The sequence below is a fragment of the Bos javanicus genome, chromosome 10 (assembly GCF_032452875.1).
Source record: "Bos javanicus breed banteng chromosome 10, ARS-OSU_banteng_1.0, whole genome shotgun sequence".
Classification (NCBI taxonomy): domain Eukaryota; kingdom Metazoa; phylum Chordata; class Mammalia; order Artiodactyla; family Bovidae; genus Bos; species Bos javanicus.
The window spans coordinates 66,460,885-66,479,960 of NC_083877.1; the positions used below are offsets into that span (position 1 = coordinate 66,460,885).

General features: G+C 38.8%; 1 protein-coding gene across 1 annotated transcript; it reads right to left on the reverse strand.

Annotated features, from left to right (window-relative positions):
- Positions 1–402: 402 nt before the first annotated feature.
- On the reverse strand, positions 403–18,619 carry CNIH1 (cornichon family AMPA receptor auxiliary protein 1). The gene is made up of 5 exons (XM_061428938.1): positions 18,409–18,619; positions 12,524–12,592; positions 8,473–8,585; positions 7,065–7,208; positions 403–4,825 (listed from the first exon to the last, which is right to left on the reverse strand). The coding sequence occupies exons 1-5, from the start codon at positions 18,487–18,489 to the stop codon at positions 4,798–4,800; spliced, it is 435 nt and encodes a 144-aa protein (XP_061284922.1). The 5' UTR covers positions 18,490–18,619; the 3' UTR covers positions 403–4,797.
- Positions 18,620–19,076: the final 457 nt, after the last annotated feature.

Genomic DNA, 19,076 nt, shown 5'->3' on the forward strand with positions numbered 1-19,076 from the left:
TCTAAAAATAGCAGAAAAAAATATTAGCATGGACTAATCAAATCCTTTAATCAGTTGAATTTTCAAAGTACATGCATCTCCAATTTCCACTGCCAAGAAGTGCTAGTTAAGCCTTCCACAATAAAATGCTATTTTACTAAGTATAAGGAAAAACATCAATTATTCCATAACAAACATGGGATGTCACTATTCAAATATAATTATCCAATAAAGTTTAATAACATGTAATTCCAACATTCTTGAAAAAGAATTTTCTCTGGTTAATCTACAGGACAGCCCTCAAAACAATGAGGGAAGGGAGGCAGAGAGACCTACTGGAATCCTGGTCATACACAAGCCAGTTAGTTGCTGAAATAGAATCAACACACAAAACTCAACCGTTATCCACAAACTACACAAGGAAACATTTGAGACAGTTTTTATTAAATATACAAAAGCAAAATAAAGCAAGCAAGCTCAAAGAAGGCGGGACAACATAAGGACATTGTCTTTGGATGGTGTACAGCACCATTAAGGTTAACTTTGATTTTAAGAAACCATGATCACAGATAGCTAACTACATTCTGTGTTTCCCTTAGTAGTTTTAAGATCTATCTAGTCATCAATTTATTATTTAAGAAATTTTTCTTCTCCATAATACAAGAACATTGTAAACAAAGAAATGTAAATGTTCAGGAAAAGCACTGTACGATAAGTTAACTTATTCATTCTTTTCTATGTCAAGATGTTCTCTACATCTTCCACAATATACATTAATAAAACTAATGTAGGGTAAAACCTTCACTCCAATCCCACAGATCACCTTAATGGTTAATACTGTTTTCCAAAACCAAGCAGAACAAGCAGCAGAGTTGTTTACTCTTTTTAAGACATTTAGCTTTAAAACCATTAATTTTAATCAAAGCAAAATTGTTCCAAGAAAGCTATTCAACATATCCCGAAAGAGAACCCCATTTTCTCTCAGCATCGCCCTGCAGTATTAGTTCAGAATTATCTGCTGAGCTGTAATACTAGTGCCAGAGACTAATTAGCTACTGGTCTGATCACAGATCAATGCCTGCTTTGAGCAAAAGAGCTTAAATTATGAGATTAACATTATCAATAGTTTCCTAAAACAATGACTACATAGTTACATGAACAATGCTAGACAAGGTATCAGTATTTCTATCTGTCCCCTTTGAGAAGTGTTGTTTCAAATATTTTGGCTGTCAAAACTTCTGATGTACAGTTATACAAGTGATTATCAACAAATGCACATTTGTGAGTGGTAAAAGTGAAAGTGAGTCGTGTCTGACTCTTTGTGACTCCATGGACTGTAGCCCACCAGGCTCCTCTGTCCTTGGAATTCTCCAGACAAGAATACTGGAGTGGGTTGCCATTTCCTTCTCCAGGGGATCTTCCTGACCCTGGGATCAAACCCGGGTCTCCTGCATTCAGGCAGATTCTTTACCAACTGAGCTTTAAGTAAGTAAATTAGATATGTACTTTCAAATATAAATCATTTTAACGGACTTGATATTATCACACTGCTGTGTGACATGGCCACACCCAAAATGAAAGCTGGCCCTCCTGCAGAGATAAGAAAAAATCCACAAAAGTCATTCTTTGTACTATGACAGTAATATTCCATGAATGCTGTCTGTAAATATATATTGGAGGAAAAGAGAAGTGTTGTAGCAAGGAAAATAATTTGCTAGTTTCAAATTGTATCTACATCTCTATTTCCTTTCTATGCAATTATCTTACATATTTTCAAAATATGTTATCTGCAGAGAGCTCTATGAACATTATTAGCATAAGTGGTCCTCAAGCCAAAAATACTGAAGAGGCTTTAAAAGACACACACTGCAAACTGCCATGCATTCTGTTGCTCTGTGCGAGACTATTACCTGGGTATCTGAACTTGACTATAGGTCTGACCATTCATGGTATGAGGCTTCTCAAACGCTTTAGTACTATCTGATACACATCGAAAGTGGATTATCTGGTCATTTCCTGTCACTACCCTCCTCCCATGAAAAGTAATTCAAACAAATTAATAGTTTATGTGCAGCCTGTGACCCAACTCTCCTCTACCCTGGGATGGGGTGTGGGGAGTATCAGTTAAATATTGTGAAAATTATCAAATAATATTAATAAAATTCAGGTTCAGGCATTCGAGAATCTACCCCTATACCTCCTTAGCACTACAGGACATATTGCCATGATACAGTATTATTACTCAATAGAATAACTGCTAAATAGACTACATTTGTTACATAATATTTTTAATACAGGGCAATCTGTATTACCAATAGCAAGTTGCTGATACAGATAAAAACCACAGTAAGTTACAGGAATGATTTCAGAGTTAGAAAGCTCTTAAAACACAACAGCAAAAGTAACCGTAACAAGGGAAAAAAGAATTCCTAAATAAACAGCTGTGGCTGCACAGAGTACAGTCTTGACTAAAGCTAGAAAGGATTATGGACCCAGACTATGTTTCAGCTGGACATGCAGAAATAACAGAAATACGGCTAGGACCACCCAAACCAGATTAACAGGGGAACAAATTAAATTTAGAGCAAAGAAAAGAACCACTGGCATACTGTCAAATGCAAATAGTTTCTGCTTTTTCTTGGTAAGTGACTTAATTTCTTAAAACACTGGTGAAGGTAAAGAGCAGATATTTTGAGAGCATCCAGGTACCCAATATTCTAATTATCTACATGCCTAGGACCTAACAACCTACCACTGACTGTCAATCATCCTTGAGGTATCAGCTAAGGACTACATATCTAACTTTTGAAACATGTGAAGGTGGCTTCCACAAATCACCAACCAATAAATCTGGCATTAATCCTGGAGAATACTGTGAAATAATTATTAAAAGGATGTCTGTTAAAATTCAAAAAGGAATGTGGTGTTTGCTAACAGACAGGAAGAGCTCATGAAAATACTTTAACGGGAATATAAAAGTAACTACCCCAGAAAACTTATCTGAAAGTCTCTCATGATAAAAAGTTCTTGTGAACAAGAAAGAAAAATGAGTGCATGCCAGTACAATTGGGTGGATTAGAAGCTGAATGGTTGCTTATACTCAGATCACGAGTCTACAGTGCCTAACTAGGACTCAATAAACAATTTACTGCATGAACTAATGAACAGTCAGATCCCTTGAGGTGTGCTCCAGACTACAAAATGCAAGGTCTTTAAGCATCTCTCATTATGAAATGGTTTGACTCTCCTCACTCTCTGGTTCTATATCCTCTTCTTCAATGTATTTACTCCTATGGCCCAATCTCAAAATAGTAACCTTCTCCCAAAGGTGGGGAAGCGTTTCTTCACTAGTAGAGCATAAAACAGCATCTAATTCAAGGGCTACTTAGAATAAGACTTGCACAAACACATCCATAAATCCCCTTGGTCATTTTGTGGAATTTCTACATATGATTTTCTTCCTTGATCCTTTAAGAAACTTTGAACCACTTATCCTATTTTCAATTGCCTTAACTTAGCCCTCTCAAATAAACCACAAGAATGCTTATGAAAACATGCAAGCCATAAATCACCTGCCTTTCAAGCAGCAGCAAAAAAAAAAAACAAACACAAATGTATAACTCATTTCACCTTAAAAACCTGCTGTTTCAAAAAGGAAAAAAATACTTTAAACCTTTTAAGTTTCACAATAACTTTAATTAGAAAAATGATGATGCTATGCCATCAGTGTTTATGAATCTTGTCAAGTGACAACAGACAGTAATGTACTTAACCATTTAAAAACTGTCCTTTTTAGATCCAAGCATGGTATTAAAAAACAAAAAAGTAATACTCTACTATCTTCTTAAAAAACTGACAGTGATATGTCTTTATTTGGAATAAGCAAGTTTAAGAAATAGCTATTTATAATCTTTAAAACAATGCACTGAAAATAAGTCTTAATTTCAGAGTTTTATTGTATTGCACTAAAGGAACAGCAGGATGGTTATACAATGTTCTCTCTCATTTGGTTTTGAAAATCTGAAGTACTTGCAAATTCTTAAGAATACCTTTACCACCAGATTAGAACATTTAGTAACCAATTTCTTAATAAGTAAAGTCTCACAAATTAAAACATTTAAAATAGCTTTAAATGCATTCTTCACAAGTAAGTCAGCGTATATTTTTATATCATGTTCACTTATGCTTAAGAATTAAAGCAAGTATATTACTCTGGTGGAAATACGGGGAAGTCTCTCATTCATGCAATATACAGAGATAGTATTTCAAGTCCAAGGGGAAAAAAATCCCACTCATTTTTTTTAATGCATCCATATATAATCACCTACATGATAGATAAGGAAACCCATGAAGTTTCCCACAGGTCAGATACATATTTTCAGTTCATCAGAAGCACCTGATATCTACAGCTAATTTATAATTAAATGGCATTTCAATAAAACCAAAATGAGCCCTACAAGTTCCTATAAACGAAAGCTTCCAATGGACTAAGGACAGTCAATAATTAATGCAATCAATCATTCAAGGGATTATGGCTGTTCCTTAAGGAGTGCAAGTTCAAACCTGTCAACACCAGAGGTATCATTTTATATTAATTTATACGTAATTCCATTTAAATTCTTTATCCAAGTATAACATATGAAAACAGTCTTTCCACAAGCAAAAAATGTGGAAACATTTAAAAAATAAGGAGTCATTTTTAAAGTAACTGATCAGATTCCATAGGCTACTCTTGGAAACAGGATCTTGCTGGATAGAATCCCTTCGTTGGTGGCTTTTTGCATGCACTTAACTGGACCAATTCTTCTAAGCGTTGTTCTAAGAGCTCACCAAAACATAAATCATGCTGAAAAGAAGAAAAAGGCTGTTGTTAATTCAAACATTTCTAACTATAAAAACAGCACCAAAAAGTTGAGTCTGCTTTATATAACAGTTTGTGGTATCACAACATCACAGAAAATGGTAAGACCAATGACAAGTTCATGATACGATTTTAATCTGTGTTTATAGACTTTTGCCTAAGGTACGACTAGCTCAGTACATGGGCTGAGTTGTCCCCTGTTTCCTTTCCAATTTTAGCAAGTAGAACAGCACAGCTGAAAGCTTAATGGGGGATCAGAGCTTAAGAGAAGCAATCCAAAACAGCACACTGCTCCAGAGCTGTATCTAAGAATAGGAGTGAGCATCTCCAAGGGCTCACTTCATGCCAGGCCTTCTGCTAGGTCCTAGGAGGTAGGATACGTACCATTATTATCCCCATTTTACACACAGGAGTAATCAAGGAACTTTCCCATTAGAGAAAGGCTCTAGGCAACAGCAGCAAGTTTAAAAAAGAAAAGGAGACCAACAAGCAAAATAAAAAGCAATAACCATTTGATCCTACATGCAGGACGAGGTGAGAGAGGCATGGTTCAAGAGCATGTGTGTCTAAATGGAAATACAAAGCAAGGAGGTGAGCAAGCTTGACAGACAATTTAAAACAAATGAATGGGACTTCCCTGGTGGCGCAGTGGATAGGAATCCGCCTGCCAGTGTAGAGGACAAGGCTTTGATCCCTAGTCCAGAAAGATCCCACATGCGACAGAGCAACTAAGCCCATATGCCACGACTGCTGAAGCCATGCTCTAGAGCCCATGAGCCACGACTGCTGAAGCCTGCATGCCGCAACAAAGAGTAGGCCCTGCTTGCCAGAACTAGAGAAAGCCCTCACAAAGCAACTAAAACCTAGCGCCGCCAAAACAAATTTTTTAAATAAAACGAACAACATAGTGCTACCATCTCCTGGCGAACATTTTCCCCCACCTCTATCATTCATTCACTCATTTGCCTTCCTTCAACATGTATGTTTTAAGTGTCTACTAAATGCCAGCACTGTTTTAGACACTTATTATAGAAACTAAAATATGAAAATTAACAGAAATTAAAAGGACACATGGAATTTCACTTCTCAGAACTTTTTCACTCTGTTTTATGTATGAACATCTGCAGACACTGATTTTTCACAAATATAACCTCTAAAGGCATAAAAATGCATTTTAAGTCCCTCTTCCACAATGGAAAATAATATGAACAAGAAATATGACTACATGCCTACCATTCAATACTAAGCAAGTTTTCAAGTAACAAAAAGGAGAGGGAAGAGAACCTTTAATTACTGCAATAATTTCATCTAATACAATCTTCTTCATATTTTGAAAATCGGGTGGAAATTTCTCTCCAAGTTGAATATATATTAATAAAAAATGAGAGAGATATATTTATATAAAGAAAAATTATAACTGTATTCTAGCCCTAGTTTTATTCTAGTTTTAATAAGCAGCTGTTTTCCTCCACCTACAGTACAGCTAGAATGGTGGCTCTCAACCAGGGCGACTTTGCCCCACAGGGAGCATCTGGTAGCGTCTAGTGACACTTCTGGTTATTATCACTGGGGCAGGGGGATGCTGCTGGCATCTAGTGGATAGAGGCCAGGAATGCTGCTGAACACTTTACAATGCACAGGACAGCTTCTCACAACAAATTTTGTCTTGCCCAGAATATCAACAGTGCCAAGGTCAAGAAACCCTGATCAAGAGGAATGATATGAGTCCATCTAAGTATAAAAGGATGAAAATCAGTAACTGCACCATCCTGTATGATAGAACTTTTCTTTCCTTCGTGCCATACAGAGCATGCAAACCAAAAATAAAGGGTAGAACATATAGTTTAACAAGAATGATTAAGAAAAAAATTAAACATAATCTTGAGACAGACCCTGAGGCAAGCAAAAACTTTTTTGCAAATGCACACAGCCACATGCTCTTGCTCTGGCATGGAAAATGAGGACTGGCCTTCACTGGCTGGCTGAGACTCTGGAAGCAGCATCCCCAGCCCAGTTTGCTGCCTCTGACTGCACATGAGCTGGCTGCCTGGACAAGCACCAGTTTATTCAATGTGCATGAACTTGTCAGTGTGCACTGTGCCATTACCAGTACCAGCATTCAGGACATGAGTTACTCTTCAAGTGGGTTTGAAGGTGTTAGACCCAATGCCTGCAAATGTTTCAGGCGGCAAAGTACAATGGTATTTTCATTTTTTAAACTTACCCATATAGGTAGTAAAAAAATGCTAGAAGATAAAAAGCTAATTTGCACCATCCTTCTTTCTGACAATATGCTAGAATATCTGCATTCATGATGGTTGTAGGATCGTAGAGTCCTGGTCCACTCATCACGGGTCTACTCATATACCTGTAATAAGCACAACTGATTAGCCACTCAGAATGGAAGCTGACCTTCAAGATGGACAGCAGCATTCTTCTCAAACGATACTCGTGACAATGAGAGGTGGCCCACACACAGAAGCATACTTTTAGTTCTAGGTGGAGCTTTTTCCTTTTATCATCTTAATTTTAAAACTAGAGCCCCTAAAGGGGAAAACAGAGCAGTTAAAACAAGGCATATCTGGTCTCCTCTACACTTGCAGAAATCCAAGAGAATTACAAATAACTGTAAAAAAGGAAATACGATTTTTTTCCTTTCAACTTTCTACTTTAACATAAAGAAGCCTTCACCAAGATGTTGCAAATGTCCACATAAACCATGCGGCTCTGTGCTTCTCTTTTCTTTTTTAAATACATGTACATTTTTCCTGAGCCGTATCAGAGCCCGTTAAGTGATATCACATCACTTGACTTCTAAGTGTTTCTTCCACATGTACTTCCTAAAGTCAAGGGCAATGAGACTGCCTATCTGAAACAAAACATGTAGAAGTTATGAAATATGAATCTCTTATAAATAACCAAATTTAGAGTCATAGAGTAAACAAGTAGAAAGAAATAAAGACACACACTGTACAATCTGATTTCCATGAAGTTCAGAAATGGACAAAACTAATCTAAGTGACAAAAGATCACTGGTTCTCCTGAGGAAGTTAGAGGGCAGCTGGGATGCGACACGAGGGACTCTTCTGGGGGCTGGAACTAATGTATGTCTTGATCTGGGTGGTGGTTTCACAAGTGTACACAGACATAAAAATCCACTGAGCTGTACACTTCAGATTGTGCACACATTATTGTATGTAAGATATAGCTTAATTTTTAAAAAACCCTTTAACAAATAGTAACATAAGCTCCCCAAGAGGTATTAAAGCAGTATTTGTTCATCCATGTGGTTTAAAAAATAAATGCCAACTACTTTCATTTAGGGGGCTTCCCTGGTAGCTCAGTCAGTAAAGATACTGCCTGCAGTACAGAAGACCGGGTTTAATCCCTGGGTCCGAAAGATCCCCTGAAGAAGGAAATGACACCCCACTCCAGTCTTCTTGCCCGAAGAATCCCATGGACAGAGGAGCCTGGTGGGCTACAGTTCATGGGGTCGCAAGAGTCAGACACGACTTAGTGACTACACCACCACCACTTTCATTTCGGTGACTAGTATGTTAAGATAATCGTATCAACCACAGTATAATTAAAATTTAATTAGGAAAAGTATTAGAAGTGTATCTCAATATTACCTCCAAATATGATATGCCAGGAGGGGCATATTGAGACCCAGTGTAAGCCACTCTGCTGCACAAAGAAACATGACACAGAAGAAAGCGTGGATGAGGTACTCTGGAAGGACAAGCTGGAAGAAAGAACACAAGCCGGTTACGGTTATCAGAACACCTTGGCAGTAAATCAACTGCTAATCTGGAGAGCAGGTGGCAACTAAGTTTCCATAGTGAAAAATCACTTGTTTTCTTAGAATCAGAAATGAAAAATGCTACTGAGTTTTATTTTCATATTTAGCTTCTGACCAAAAGCAGGATTATATGCAAACTGACCAGAGGTTATAGCTTGCACTAAAACAATACGTGACTCAAAATTTAAAACCCAAATTCTTACAACAGGTTAAATTATACAAAGTTACCACCCAGATTGTTCAAACACAGCTATTTGCTAATCACTTAAAATAACTTAGAATATTTTTTCTTCCCACTATTTAAAAATGATAAAAATATAAAAATGAAGTATCTGATCACATGCAACATGATATAAAAAAATTCACAAGAACAAAGCTCCTTTTAGAAGTTCACACATTAGTGTTTTTAAGCCTTTAACAGAAACCAGGGTGCTACAAATACAATATTTAACAAAACACACATTACCACAAAAGTAATTTTTCAATGGAAAGCCAACAGCCAATAATCTCAGCACAGTCAGAGAGGAAGAACACTAAAATGCACAGATGCAAACGATGTGCTTTCTGCAATGTAGGAGGGAAAAGACTGGGATCTACACCATGAAACTGGAATTCTCCCCGTTCCTGAGCTCCCATTCCTACACAGCTTTTCTGTTTCTTTCAGCCTGCTTTCTCCAGTGAAGTGCTACAAACACAGCAGACCGGTAGCAGCTCAGAACTCAAAAACAAAATACATCTTTTGATAGCAAGCAGTATTAAGTGAAGAAAAACTAGTCCAAGGAAAATGCTTTTTATAAATGACCAAGAGTTCATGCTTTAAATTATCTTTCTCGTCCTAAAGATTTCAGTCTAATGACTCTGTTAAATATAAATACTAAAACCTTTCATTGCAAGTTTCAGCTAGAGTTTCCTACAGTAAATCACAGCTGCAAAGCCAGTTTCTCAAATGTGTCTGTACTGTACCATCAGATCTTTCCTGAGGGAAAACTACAGCTGTAGAAATAATATAATTATATTACTTATTCAAGCCCATTTTCTAGTACTCCCAAATTACCCTTCCCATTCAAAGCTGTAAAGCAAAGTTTTTAATTAATACTATTTTAAATAAAATTCCAGTAAAGCCAATTAATCTGTGCCACTAACCAGATATTTTCCACAAATTTAAGCAATATAATAATAAGATTAAACTCTGCATATATATATAAACATATAAATAATATGAACTGTTAAATCAGCATTTAGTTAAGATCAAAGTTAAACATCTGTAAGAAAACAAGAAAACGTCTACAGGGAAATCTTTGAAACACAAAGACTACAACCAGGACAAACCAAGAAAAATATACATTTTACTAGGAGTTCCACTAGAGCTTCTGTTTATAATACTAGTTTAAATAACAACATTTTTCTTTACAATATAATAAGCCTATTTCAGTTCCCTAAAAACCAACTGATCTAACAATACAAATCATCATTCAAGTTTTCATTCTACACTCCCAGACTAACGTATGGGGAGAAAATGACTTTAAAAGCATGCTCCCTACTGCTTTTAAACAATCTTCTTTAATAAGACTGATAATAAAGGTCATCTGGAATTCTACCAGTTCTACTATGAAACAAATGCCACACTCCCTCCCTTCTCCTCAAAGCAGTCCAGAAACTTGTACTATACATCTCTCATAAAGACCAGCACTCTTCATTCCTTAATAATGAAACTTCCCCATAAGTGGCACAAAATTATTCCATTTAGGAGCCAACATTTACACAAAAACTAGTATTCATAAAAAACACCTCATGCAAATATGGCTGAAATGATAGTACTTAAACATGCAAATCATAATATTCTCTAGATAAGGTTCACATTCTAAAAAATAATTGTATTTGTCTTCCCCCATACTTTGGCAGAATTGTCAAAACAAATTTTCAATAGGGAAAACTGTCAGATGCACTGCTATTGAGCCAATTATCAGCACCCTATCCAAAACACAACTTAGGCTGATCTAGAAACTTCCTTCTGACCCACCACAGCATTTGGAGGTCCCAAGCACAAAGTGAGAATTTCTATTAAAAAAAGCTAGAAACCACAAACTATATGTTAAAATGAAGTGAGTCCATCTTAGATTTACAGTAAATTAGGAAAACAGAAGAATTTGAACCTAAAAATCAGGCTGTCTGAGTTCCAATTCTGACTCTATGTTAGCAGCGTGACCCGGAGCAAAGTGCTCGAACCTCGTTAAGCCCCAGTTTACTCTCCTTTAGAGCATGATACACCCACCTCTTAGGATTGTCATGAAAACTGAATGAAAAACTCAGGTAAAGATGTTTAGCACAGAGCCTGGCACCCAGGATAGCCCTCACCTGATTTCAGCTATTATTATCTTCATCATCATTTGGTTATTTGAAGTAATGAAAAGCCAATGAAAATAGTAAACTATTAATAAACAACCATCAAAAGGAGAAATTTCAGTTCAATCTCTTGGTAACAAAGAGTAAGTTAAGACGTTTTACAATGAACATTACTACTTTCCAATAAGAACACAGATTTATCTTATATTTTGTTTCGCAAGAGTAGAGAAACAGTTAATACTTTTAACTGTACCTACATCAAGTTTTATTCTATCAGTTCTTTAAAGACAAACTAGGAATGTATTCCATCATGCCTGTTTATCTAGGAAACAATGATAAAGAAGCAAATTAACTTTACAGACCCTTTCCAAATAAAATCCCTCTGGCACGCCAGTGTTCCAGTTTTACACAGCTCAAGTCTATACATGTTTTCATCTTCATTAAGTAATTTTTAAAGATGAATTAATATTCTATTTCTTGAAAACATACACACTGCTTTCTTACAAACAACCTTTCGGTTTCTGACCAGTTCAACAAAAATCAAACCTACAGTCTAAAGGAGAATCTTCCTAAATGAGCAAACTAAATGAGGTAAAAATAAACATATGGGCCCAAGCACAATGGGGCCACATTATAACTAAATCAGAAGAGCTCAGAACTTAGTGTAAGACAGTTCTGTTTTAGAAACTTAGATTGGATATACTGAAATAACTATGTAGACATTTGTATATAAATTGTTAACCACAAAGTTCTGACAGCATGAGTCCGAGGGTAAGCATTACTCCAAAATCTCAGAGCCTAAGAACAGAGCTACCCACCTTAAAGGTTCTGAATAAACAGCAGCTGAAAGAGTAAATAAATTCCAGAACCAAAGACAAAAGTAGATATGGTATTAAAGGCTCCACCTACAGACCATCTCAGAGTAAGTCACAAAAGAAGAATAATCTCACCTATTAAAGTCATTTCAGGTTAACCATCTTTCAAACACTGCACCTAATAATCTAATATCGAAGTGCCTATGGCTATAACATTTTTTTAAATGCATGAGCATTTAACAGCTTTCCCTACTTGACTGGGCCAGCAAGCAAACATTTGCATAAAATATGAAATTTCATGAAATCAGAAACCTCCACAGGCATATGAACAAGCACACTGAACAGAACAGTTTACAAATACAAATGCCTAGCCCTCCCCATGAAATGAATGCAGCATTAAAACATTAAACTAAAAAGCAGTACACACCTTTAATGCAATTTTGACTCTTTTAATCTTTTTGAACTTTTCAACTGTCTTTGGCCGACAATGTAAAAAGCAGATTGGAAGAATGTTAGTATGACAGCTGACAAGATCACCAGCAGATTAATAATAGTCAGAATAGTCAAGCAGGACAGGAAAAAGAATATTTTTAAAAATTCTGCCTACTTAAAAAAAGTACAAATTTATCATGCTACTGAGAATACTGGCCATTTTCAAATTATATCAAGTTAAAAGCAAAAACAGTTTAAAAATCTAGAGAAATACCCTAGATTATAACTTACAGGATTCAGGGTATTACACTGGTCTATAGGATTCTTGTAATCAGTCTTCAGCTCATCGAATGCTATAATCTAAAATAAAAATAAAATAGTTAGGATCTCTCACTTTAACAAAAAGTGGCAACAAACCTGCCCCATCAAGCAATTGAATAAAGTTAATGAGGAAGTGTACTAACTTTACATGTGCCAGGTTACAGGAAACACAGTATGTGCTCATTAACAAATAACTAGAATCACATTTAAAGAACTGAAAACACGTACATCATTATCACTAAAATGATAAATATCGTCAATTTTCAATTTTTTCAATGCCTCCACTCCAGTTATTTTCTCTGCTTGAAATGGTCTTTCCCTCAGCCATAATTATTTACGGAAACTCCTCTTTATCATCCTAAAAAACACTCTTCCTATGTCAGCCCCTCCCAGATTTCCCTGACTTCCTTGGGCAGAAATAACTGTCTATAATCTCCACAGAGCACAGGGCTTTATAACGCTAGCAGGCTGGCATTTCTCATACTAGAGGAGAGGATTTCAGTTCAGGGTTCTACCCTCCCCCAGACCCTGTAGCCCTTCGGTGAAGCGGTTTTCATCATCTGTGCACGTCCCCTCCGTCACAGTGTTCAGTGGGACACCAGAAACGGACTCGCATGCTTCAATTTGTTCCCATTTGTGTCCAAACACATATATTTCAAGGTCCTGCTTGGATTTGGAAATTTCAAGAAATGGCCTCAGAATAGAGGAACACTAAGATTATTAAACTTCACAGCCAGGATCACCACATACAGTGGTGCAGCTTCTGCACAGGACCGAAGGCCAGGCTGGGGCACAATGCCATCGCAGGCTCCTGCTGCCAAACACCCGGGCATGGGCTTTGCACCCAGGGGTTGTTCAGGAGGGAGGACTTTTCCAGTCCTTCTGCCTCAAGGAGCATCTTATTCTAATTCACCTTAAGGCACCACACAGGACAGAGTAGGCCTGTTTAAGGCCACTGCAAAAGTGATCAATCTGGCCGTGTCCTCAGTATCTTCCTACCACATGCAGGTCCTTTCATTTGGTCACCAAATGGAAGACTAAAGAAAGGGAAAGCCCAGGTTAAGGCCAGCTTCTCATGGGGTGCTAAGTGAAAGTTATATACGTGGTAAGGGGGGAAAGACTCACTCTTTTAAAATACATGAATATAAATAAATAAATGGACAAATACATTTTTTTAAATCATACCATTAAAAAAACAAACAAACAAAAAAAAACCATGGCAAGAATCACAAATTATTCTGTTCAAGAAATAGACTCACAGACTCAAGAGAATAACCTTATGGTTGCCAGGGAGAAAGGATGGAGGGGAAAAGATAGGGAGTCTGGGATGGACAGGTACACAGGTATTTAAAATGGATAACCAACAAAGACCTACTGCATAGCTCAGGGAACTCTGCTCAACGTTTTGTGTCAGCCTGGATGGGAGGGGAGCTTGAGGGGAATGAATATATGTATATGTATGGCTGAGTCCCTTTGCTGTCCACCTGAAACGACCATACACTGTTAACTTGCTATGCCGCTGCTGCTAAGTCGCTTCAGTCGTGTCCAACTCTGTGCGACCCCATAGACGGCAGCCCACCAGGCTCCTCCATCCCTGGGATTCTCCAGGCAAGAACACTGCAGTGGGTTGCCATTTCCTTCTCCAATGCATGAAAGTGAAAAGTGAAAGTGAAGTCGCTCAGTCGTGTCCAACTCAGCAACCCCATGGACTGCAGCCTACCAGGCTCCTCCATCCATGGGATTTTCCAGGCAAGAGTACTGGAGTGGGGTGCCATTGCCTTCTCTGTAACTTGCTATACTCCAATACAAAATAAAAAGTTTAATTAAAAAAAAAATATGTCAAAGGGGGCTAAAAATGTTTCTGTCCAAACTCTGAAAAGAAATGTGGCATTAACATTTAGGGTCAATGAACACAGAATTTCAAAGCCAAAGTGCACGAAAAATCAAATTGGGGTAACACCCCACTTTGTGGTATTCAGTGTCAAAATAAGAAGCCAAAGGCCCCAAGTTTATGGGGAAGCTATTTTAACTGCTGCCACTAATCGCCTAGGGGACAAAGAATTTAATCTGCCCTTCCTCTGGTGGGCTAGGACTACCATCTTTATATGTGAGACAGTGCTACTCAATAGTACCAAAAATCACTTAAGTCATATATTTCTACCTTTTAATATGCTGGTTTAAATCCTTAAATCCTGTTAAAATCCTTGGCTTCATAAAAAGATGAGTTTAATTTCTGGAATTTTATATAATTCACCAACCTGGCCTAATAAAAATTCTAATGCAAACAGAAATGGAAGGAAATTAATTAAACATTAAAATGTAAGCTCCATGAAAGCAAAGGGTTTTGCTGGATTCCAGGGCCTAAAAAATAGTGCCTGGCACATACTTAAGTGTTCAATCAATATTTACTGAATAAAAGGAGGGGAAAGGGGAAAAAAATAGCCCTATGCTTAAAATAAAGTACAGAACTCACCAAAAGGCATTTTCCTTTGGGCTTCCCTGATAGCCCAAAGAATCTGCCTGCAATGCAGGAGACCCTGGTTCAATTCCTGGGTCGGGAAGATCCTCTGGAGAAGGGATAGGCAACCCACTGCAGTATTCCTGGGCTTCCCTTGTGGCTCAGCTGGTAAAGAATCTCCTGCAATGCAGGAGACCTGGGTTTGATCCCTGGGTTGGGAAGATCCCCTGAAGAAGGGAAATGCTACCCACTCCAGTATTCTGGCCTAGAGAATTCCATGGACTGTATAGTCCATGGGGTCGCAAAGAGTCGGACACGACTGAGTGACTTTCACTTTCAATGACCCATAACACACATACATGATAAAAATACAATTGTACAATTAAAGATATTAATTTATGATGTTTTATAGATATTATTAGTCAATTATCTGATATCAGCTGTGATATACTCCCAGTGAAATGGCAACCCATTCCAGAATTCTTGCCTGGAAAATGCCATGGACAGAGAGGCCTGGTGGGCTACAGTCCATGGAGCTGAAAAGACTTGGACCCAATTTAGCAACTAAACCACCACCACAATAAGCTTTAAGACAAGGCCCATGATCACAAATACAATTACTTCCCTTTAACAAGATTCAATTTAATAGCAAAGTATGAAACTTGTGCTTAAACTTTTTTCCCACTGGACATTTTCTTCAGGTGATTTCAAAGGATCTTTTAATGAGTATGTTGCTGAATGGGTTTCTGTTTGAGTGCTATAAGCTAGAGTTGTCAAAATTCTTCTGAAGAGATTCTTAAACTAGTGATTTTCAATCTTTTGTGACTGTGGATCTGGACAAGGATGTTCACAAAATTTTTCACAGAAGTTCAAAAACAAAAATAAATAATTTGATGCACATCTTTGGGGAATGACTTCTGCATTTTTAGCTTTCAAACAAGCCTGTGCTCCCCAACTCTGTTCTCCAAAAAGCATCAAGCACATGAATTAGGACTACACTGACAAATGTAACCATCAGCATTAAAAAAATCCTCCATAGAACAGTTAACATAAAGGAGATTTTTTTAATACTTTAAAATTCCAGATTAGTCTTCTCACAGATACTTAAACTACCTAAGAAAACAAGGTTACATAGTTAACAGAAAAATTATAACTATGTCTTTATTTAGAATTTTCAATTTGTTCCCCAAGGATGCATAATCTTCTGAACTACTAAGAAATCCCTAAGGACATAAGCTCTCCACTAATCTGAGTACAAACAAATTTTTAATTCTATAACAAAACTCTATCTGTGCAAGCTGTGTGCTAAGTCACTTCAGTCGTGTCAGACTCTCTGTGACCCTATGGACCAAAGCTCACCAGGCTCTTCTGTCCTTGGGATTCTCCAGGCAAGAATACTGCAGTGGGTTGCCGTGCCCTCCTCCAGGAGATCTTCCCAACCTAGGGATCAAGCCCTGTGTCTCTTACGTCTCCTCCGGCGGGTTCTTTACCACTAGCACCACCTGGGAAAACCACATCCCCCAAAAATACCTATTTCACCCAGACACACATTCATTTAAATTACCCATTTTTTAAAAGTGCAGTTCCAGGTTTTCTTTAAGCCAAACACAATCCAGTTCAAAATGTAAGCCTCCACAGCTCTAAGAATCCTCATCAGCTCATCAGAAAACAAGTGCCCATGAAGCAGGAAGTAATTAAATCCTCAACTACAGATGGCAGGGAACCACACATTTCAGTTTTATCAGAGGCTTACTAAGGCAGAGCTAGTTTGCATCCCGAATTTTCTTTATTTATTAAGAAAGAGTCAAAGTGTCCAAAATGCTCTTCAAGTTATGGGTTCCTACTGAAAAGCATTTCAAGAGAACAGTTACTTAACAGCCTACATAAGCATTGCCCACTACACAAGCAGTTGGGTTTCAAATACTTATAAACATAATCACACTCTTTAGCAAAAGGGAATGGATTTAGATTTTTTTTTTTTGCACACGACACTGCTGCCATTTAAATCACTCTGCTCCTCTATGTTCCATAACAAATCCTTGCTATGGACATGATGAAACCTGACTTAAGATTTACATAAAAGTGAACCTGCTCCATAATCCAAATTAAGACCAATAATCCAAAAGGTATGAAGGGCAGAGCAAACATAAGATAGATTTTAAAGGAATGCTGATTTCCAAAAGGCTGCTTCTAATCTTATGTTAGAGAAACAGGAATCCTTAAAAAATCTCTTGAAGAGGGCTTCCCTGGTGGACTAGTGGTTAATAATCTGCCTTGCAAGGCAGGAGACACCAGCTGGATCCCTGGTCCAGAGACCCCACATGCCGCAGGGCAACTAAGCCTGCGTGCCCCAACTTCTGAAACCTGTAGGCCCTAGAGCCCAAGCTCCAAAACAAGAGAAGACACTGCAGTGAGAAGCCCACGACCACAACAAAGACCCAGGGCAGCCAAAAGTAAATTTAAATTAAAAAAAAAAAAAAAATCTCTTGCAGAACTATTTCAGAGAAACAAGAATCCTTAAAAATCTCTTGTAGAACTATTTCACAGAGAACTTAACTTGTTCCTTACAGAGACCAGTAAGGATGCAACATGATATGCGTAAAAGAAGAGGGGGAAATTGTCCTAGAGAAACATAAGTTTTCTGAGCATTTTCAAAATCAAACTGAAACAATCTCTACTACGTCAAGCTACTCCGAATACAGAGGTGGCTAAGAAGACTTGTCTCTGGAGAAACTCTGTCGGTCAAAGTATGATTTTGGGGAAAAGTTCGGATTTAAGGTCAACAAAGTAATCAATTCAACCTGCATCAAAGTTCACCGGGTAACAAGAATCCGGGGAGGAAAAAGTGATTTTACTTGAAGTGCTGAAAAGCAGAGTTGGAAATTTATCTAAAGTAGGTTACAATTATCTCATTTGGGCCACACTCCTGTGAATACCCGAAAACAAAGGCAATCTGTATTAAATATTAACAATAATTAGGCAAACTTCATCACGGCTAAGCACGTAGCACGCCTCTCTGCGCCCTTGACATCCTGCAGAGTGATGCGAGACCTCGAGGATGCGGAGCCGGTTAGCTAAGCGCTATCCCGCAGGGCCCTTCAGCACCGCGGCCGCCCCACCCGGCGCGGGAAGAGCAGCGGCGCGCGCGGCCTGCGCCGGGACACCGCGGGCGCAGCCAGCCAACCGCCCGACGCCTCGACTCCTCCTGGACCTGCAGCTCCCGACCCGGGGACGGAGAGGCGTGTAGACCCCTGGCCCCGCGGCCTGCACCGCCCCGGCCTGGCCCCATCCCCAGCGTGCCGACCTCCGAAGACCGTGGCCGCCCAGACCACGGGCCCGGGGCAAGAAGAGGCTGCGCAGCCACCTCGCCCTCCTTCCCCCGGCCCCGGCTACTCACGTGCCAAATGGCGAAGAAGATGAGCGCGGCGGTGAGCAGCAGCGCCAGCATATAGCAGAAGGCCGCGAACGTGAACGCCATGGCCGGGGGAAAGGGAGCAGCGCTCGTGCCAGCGGAGAAAGGCCGCGCAGGGCCCTCTGGGTAAAACCATTCACTTCCCGCGGCCACAGCCCACACAGCCGCTTGCTGCCGCGGCGCCTGCCCTCCCAACGCGCCTGCGTACCGGTCCCGGTGCAAGGCGCCCTCCGGTGGCCAGATTCCGCCATGCACTTATATTGTTTGCATAGCGGATTGATTTATTTTGTTTACTCCGCTTGTTTATTCTTTGAACAGAAATGTTCATTGAGTGAGTGCCCAGTATCTTCCGAATACTGTGCTTCTCCTTTGAGATACAAAGATGAGAAATAATACTTGCACGGAAAGAAGTTAGGATAATGCCGGAAATGAATATGTAAATAAATCATTACAGTATTATAACCCTGTGGCACGTTGTGAAAGGTCAGAGCCCGGCAACCAGCCCGTCCTGGAGCGTCCAGGAAAGGATTCCTGGAGGTGTTTCTTAAGCGAAGGCTAACATGATGGGTAGAAGTTGTCCAGGCATATTTGTCCAGACTATAGAATCAGCCTTCCAAGGAGAGGGTTCAACGTAAGCAAAGTCAGAGATGAAG